We start from the raw sequence: 6291 nt of genomic DNA, 5'->3' as shown, positions 1-6291 counted from the left end.
TCTAAGTGTTTGTGGACATCCAGACACTTTAGCTTGCAGCCGTTGCTGACTCAGATGTGCACTCTTGTCACTGACCGCAATCAAATCCTCACAGCAATGCTCCTCCAGAATCTAGTAGAAAGTCTTCTTCTCTGGACAGTAGAGACAGTTACTCCAGCAGAAGCAGCATCAACTCTTTAATACTCTTGATTTCAGAAGAATGAAGTAACGAAAATGAACATCATTACATGAGCAAACACACGTAAGAGGCAGCTGTGGCCTCAATGTTAAAGGAACAGCCTAGTATCTAGAGGATCAGTGGTTCAATTCCCTGAACCAACGGGACACAACTGAAGTGCCCTGAGCGAGGAACCTGGCACTCCAGCCAGGGCCGCCTCCTGCTCCGGACATTGCAGTTGTGGGCGAAGCTAGAGCGAACAAACACACAGTCCTAAAAGCACACCTCTACCACAATGACCCGGACTACATCTGGGGCAGGAATCCTAAAACACACCCCTAGAATCTACCGCTGCCTTTTCCACATTAAGCAGATACAGTATCCATATAATAATCCATAATCCATAAACCAGCCGTCAGTCCAGCCGCATTAACACCCCCTCAAACACCGCGTGCATCATCACCTAACTCCTAATGCTGGAGACTCCGGGTCCAGAGAGTAAAAATCCCCTGGATTGGATCCAGCTGCTTGGGCAGTTCTGCAGCTTAGCCTGGATTTTGACTCTTTCCTCTCTGGACCTGGACATCCCCACCTCTACAACCTGGTCTACCTGAGTGACCTTAACCGAGCTAACCGAGCATCACAGATTCCAACACCAGTTGACCAGTATGGGCTGTTTACACCAAGTCCGGCTGCACGTCCATCATGTCGACCACCTCAGCCACCAATGACCTGTATGACCAGCATGGCCACGGTGGTGTAGGGTGTGTGTTTGAAATGGGAATGACGGCAGAGACAGCGTCCTTCTTCCTGAAGACCGGTGCAGTCCGTGGTTTTCTGCACTAGACGGCAGCAGAGCTGAGATGACCAGCTGGCCGAGTGTTAAAGCAGGTGAAGAACCCGAGCAGAGCTTCCAGTCATATGTACAGTCCATCCGTCCGCTAACCCCACACTACCCTGCAGCTATGAGGCAAATGTAGCTAACGTGACGGTGCAGTTGCGTAGCTAGTAACAGTGTTAGACCCAGTCCGTCTCGCCCCGCTGGGTTCCTGGTGGGGAGGAAATGATGTAATTGGAGCCTGTCTGCACTGTGGGTCGGTCAGCTCGGAGGGGGTTTAGGAATCTCAGATGAGCCGTTCCTCTGGTGGGACCTTCAGCATGCTGTCCATTTCCAGACGAGCGCCTGCTACTTCCTGTTGACTGGGTGAATACGCTCCCTCTGATTGGCGCTTCCTGCGTGCCGTCATCAGCATGAAAATCACACCAATCACAGCTAAGAGGGCGCAGCCGCACGCCAACGGAATCGCCACCACCAGCCACGGCATCCGATCCCTCTGAGCCTCTTTCTACAGAGGAACACAGACACAGCCTTAGCAGTGAGCCTTAGCCTCCTTCCTCCAGCGTTTGCTGGTTCTACTGGTGTTTGTTGGTTCTACTCACGTTAGTTTCGCAGTACGGTCCGCTGAAACCCGCAGCACACACACACTGGAAGAAGCTCAGACGATCCAAACACGTCCCACCGTTTAGACAAGGACTGGACATACACTCATCGATCTCCATCTCACACCTGCAGAGCGAGAGAGCCCACACCTCAGGGGGAAGGATTGAGGATATGGTGGTGTGTCTAATCAAAACCTTTCATTAAAGGTTCTAGACTACTTCAAAACCAGAAATGATGTCACTGTGTCTAAATGTTAGCGTGCAGTTCTAGACTTTTATCTACACTAGTTTCAGCTGAGCCTTGTTGAACTGGTTTTCTACATCATGTAGACTGTAGAATGTGGACTGTAAACTATAGACTATGGAATAGATTGTAGATTATGGAATAGGGACTATAAACTGGAATGTGGACTGTAAACTATAGACTGTGGAATGTGGACTGTAAACTATAGACTATGGAATAGATTGTAGATTATGGAATAGGGACTATAAACTGGAATGTGGACTGTAAACTATAGACTGTGGAATGTGGACTGTAAACTACAGACTGTGGAATGTGGACTGTAAACTATAGATTGTGGAATGTGGACTGTAAACTACAGACTGTGGAATGTTGGACTGGAATATAGACTGGAATGTGGACTGTAAACTACAGACTGTGGAATGTGGACTGTAAACTACAGACTGTGGAATGTGGACTGTAAACTATAGATTGTGGAATGTTGGACTGCAAACTATAGACTGGAATATAATCTGTAGAATGTGGACTGTAAACTATAGACTGTGGAATGTGGACTGTAAACTATAGACTGTGGAATAGATTGTAGATTATGGAATAGGGACTATAAACTGGAATGTTGGACTGTAAACTATAGACTGTGAATGTTGGACTGTAAACTATAGACTGTGAATGTGGACTGTAAACTGTGGAATGTGGACTGTAAACTACAGACTGTGGTGTGTGGACTGTAAACTATAGACTGTGGAGTGTGAGCGTACCTGCGTCCTGTCAGTCCTGGACCACATATACACTCTGCCCCCCACACTGCATCTCGACACACTCCGCCCTGCTCACACTCCACATCCTCACACTTCTGGGGAGGATGGTTCCACCTGACAGACAACAAATCATGTGTGTGTGAGTGTGTGTGTGTGTGTGTGAGTGTTAAACACATACAAGTATAAAGCAGAGTCACTACACTTCTGAGAACCACTCCAGTCTCATCCTCCAGATCGCTCAGATCTCTCAGAGCACTCAGATCTCTCATCTTTCAGATCGCTCAGATCGCTCAGATCGCTCAGAGCGCTCAGATCTCTCAGATCGCTCAGATCTCTCATCTCTCAGAGCGCTCAGATCTCTCAGATCGCTCAGATCTCTCATCTCTCAGATCGCTCAGATCTCTCAGAGCGCTCAGATCTCTCAGATCTCTCATCTCTCAGATCGCTCAGATCGCTCAGATCTTTCAGATCTCTCAGATCTCTTAAATCGCTCAGATCTCTCAGAGCGCTCAGATCTCTCAGATCTCTCATCTCTCAGATCTCAGAGCTCTCATCTCTCAGATCTCTCAGAGCGATCAGATCGCTCAGATCGCTCAGAGCGCTCACATCGCTCAGATCGCTCAGAGCGCTCAGATTTCTCATCTTTCAGAGCGCTCAGATTTCTCAGATCGCTCAGATCTCTCAGATCTCTCAGAGCGCTCAAAGCGCTCAAATCTCTCATCTTTCAGATCGCTCAGATCTCTCAGAGCGCTCAGATCTCTCAGATCTCTCATCTCTCAGATCGCTCAGATCTCTCAGATCGCTCAGATCTCTCAGATCTCTCAGAGCGCTCAAAGCGCTCAAATCTCTCATCTTTCAGATCGCTCAGATCTCTCAGAGCGCTCAGATCTCTCAGATCTCTCATCTCTCAGATCGCTCAGATCTCTCAGTCCAGTCAGATCTCTCATCTCTCAGATCGCTCTCATCTCTCAGATCGCTCAGATCTCTCAGATCTCTCAGATCGCTGAGATCTCTCAGATCTCTCAGACCACTCAGATCTCTCATCTCTCAGAGCACTCAGATCGCTCAGATCTCTCAGAGCGCTCAGATCTCTCAGAGCGCTCAGATCTCTCATCTCTCAGAGCGCTCAGATCTTTAAGATCGCTCAGATCTTTCAGATCGCTCAGAGCGCTCAGATCTCTCAGATCTCTCATCTCTCAGATCGCTCAGATCTCTCAGATCTCTCAGATCACTCAGATCTCTCAGATCGCTGAGATCTCTCAGATCTCTCAGACCACTCAGATCTCTCATCTCTCAGAGCACTCAGATCTCTCAGATCGCTCTCATCTCTCAGATCGCTCAGATCTCTCAGATCTCTCAGATCGCTCAGATCTCTCAGATCGCTGAGATCTCTCAGATCGCTGAGATCTCTCAGATCTCTCAGAGCACTCAGATCTCTCAGATCGCTCAGATCTCTCAGAGCGCTCAGATCTCTCAGAGCGCTCAGATCTCTCATCTCTCAGAGCGCTCAGATCTTTAAGATCGCTCAGATCTTTCAGATCGCTCAGAGCGCTCAGATCTCTCAGATCTCTCATCTCTCAGATCGCTCAGATCTCTCAGATCTCTCAGATCACTCAGATCTCTCAGATCGCTGAGATCTCTCAGATCTCTCAGACCACTCAGATCTCTCATCTCTCAGAGCACTCAGATCTCTCAGATCTCTCATCTCTCAGATCGCTCAGATCTCTCAGATCTCTCAGAGCGCTCAAATCTCTCATCTTTCAGATCGCTCAGATCGCTCAGAGCGCTCAGATCTCTCAGATCTCTCATCTCTCAGATCGCTCAGATCTCTCAGATCTCTCAGATCACTCAGATCTCTCAGATCGCTGAGATCTCTCAGATCTCTCAGACCACTCAGATCTCTCATCTCTCAGAGCACTCAGATCTCTCAGATCTCTCATCTCTCAGATCGCTCAGATCTCTCAGATCTCTCAGAGCGCTCAAATCTCTCATCTTTCAGATCGCTCAGATCGCTCAGAGCGCTCAGATCTCTCAGATCTCTCATCTCTCAGATCGCTCAGATCTCTCAGATCACTCAGATCTCTCAGATCGCTGAGATCTCTCAGATCTCTCAGACCACTCAGATCTCTCATCTCTCAGAGCACTCAGAGCACTCAGATCTCTCAGATCTCTCATCTCTCAGATCGCTCAGATCTCTCAGATCTCTCAGAGCGCTCAAATCTCTCATCTTTCAGATCGCTCAGATCTCTCAGAGCGCTCAGATCTCTCAGATCTCTCATCTCTCAGATCGCTCTCATCTCTCAGATCGCTCAGATCTCTCAGATCTCTCAGATCACTCAGATCTCTCAGATCTCTCAGATCGCTCAGATCTCTCAGATCGCTGAGATCTCTCAGATCTCTCAGACCACTCAGATCGCTCAGATCTCTCAGAGCACTCAGATCTCTCAGATCTCTCATCTCTCAGATCGCTCAGATCTCTCAGAGTGCTCAGATCTCTCATCTCTCAGAGCGCTCAGATCTTTCAGATCGCTCAGATCGTTCAGATCGCTCAGATCTCTCATCTCTCAGATCGCTCAGAGCGCTCAGATCTCTCATCTCTCAGATCGCTCAAATCTCTCAGATCTCTTAAATCGCTCAGATCTCTCAGAGTGCTCAGATCTCTCAAATCTCTCATCTCTCAGATCTCAGAGCACTCAGATCTCAGAGCACTCAGATCGCTTAGATCGCTCAGATCGTTCAGATCTCTCAGCTCTCATGTCGCTCAGATCTTTCAGAGCGCTCAGATTTCTCAGATCGCTCAGATCGCTCAGATCTCTCATCTCTCAGATCGCTCAGATCTCTAAGAGTGCTCAGACCTCTCATCTCTCAGAGCGCTCAGACCTCTCATCTCTCAGAGCGCTCAGATCTCTCAGATCTCTCAGATCGCTCAGATCACTCAGATTGCTCAGATCTCTCAGAGTGCTCAGATCGCTCAGATCTCTCATCTCTCAGATCGCTCAGATCTCTCATCTCTCAGATTGCTCAGATCTCTCAGGTCTCTCAGAGCGCTCAGATCTCTCATCTTTCAGATCACTGAGATCTCTCAGATCTCTCATCTCTCAGATCGCTCAGATCGCTCAGATCTCTCAGAGCGCTCAGATCTCTCATCTCTCAGAGCGCTCAGATCTTTAAGATCGCTCAGATCATTCAGATCGCTCAGAGCGCTCAGATCTCTCATCTCTCAGATCTCTCAGAGCGCTCAGATCTCTCAGATCTCTCATCTCTCAGATCGCTCAGATCTCTCAGATCTCTCAGATCGCTGAGATCTCTCAGATCTCTCAGATCTCTCAGATCTCTCATCTCTCAGATCGCTCAGATCACTCAGATCGCTCAGATCTCTCAGATCTCTCAGATCTCTCATCTCTCAGAGCGATCAGATCTTTAAGATCGCTCAGATCTCTCAGATCGCTCAGATCTTTCAGATCGCTCAGATCTCTCAGAGCGCTCAGATCTCTCAGATCTCTCATCTCTCAGATCGCTCAGATCTCTCAGTCCAGTCAGATCTCTCATCTCTCAGATCGCTCAGATCTCTCAGATCGCTCAGATCTCTCAGATCGCTCAGATCTCTCAGATCGCTGAGATCTCTCAGATCTCTCAGACCACTCAGATCTCTCATCTCTCAGAGCACTCAGATCTCTCAGATCTCTCATCTCTCA

The 6291-nt window shown here is 48.4% G+C and overlaps 1 protein-coding gene across 2 annotated transcripts in view; it reads right to left on the bottom strand.

The window, feature by feature from the left end:
• Positions 1 to 31: 31 nt before the first annotated feature.
• Positions 32 to 6291, bottom strand: part of crb2a (crumbs cell polarity complex component 2a) — a 68974-nt gene continuing 62714 nt past the window's right edge. For both annotated transcript variants that reach the window (XM_072662193.1, XM_072662194.1), the window contains exons 11-13: positions 2597 to 2710; positions 1598 to 1724; positions 32 to 1503 (exon numbers count right to left, since the gene is read on the bottom strand). In XM_072662193.1, the coding sequence (XP_072518294.1) occupies positions 1282 to 1503; positions 1598 to 1724; positions 2597 to 2710 (463 nt within the window). In that variant the 3' untranslated portion in view covers positions 32 to 1281. The remainder of the gene's footprint in view (positions 1504 to 1597; positions 1725 to 2596; positions 2711 to 6291) is intronic.

Source organism: Salminus brasiliensis, chromosome 18, assembly GCF_030463535.1.
Source record: "Salminus brasiliensis chromosome 18, fSalBra1.hap2, whole genome shotgun sequence".
Classification (NCBI taxonomy): Eukaryota; Metazoa; Chordata; class Actinopteri; order Characiformes; family Bryconidae; genus Salminus; species Salminus brasiliensis.
This window is presented reverse-complemented; position numbering and strand designations above follow the sequence as displayed.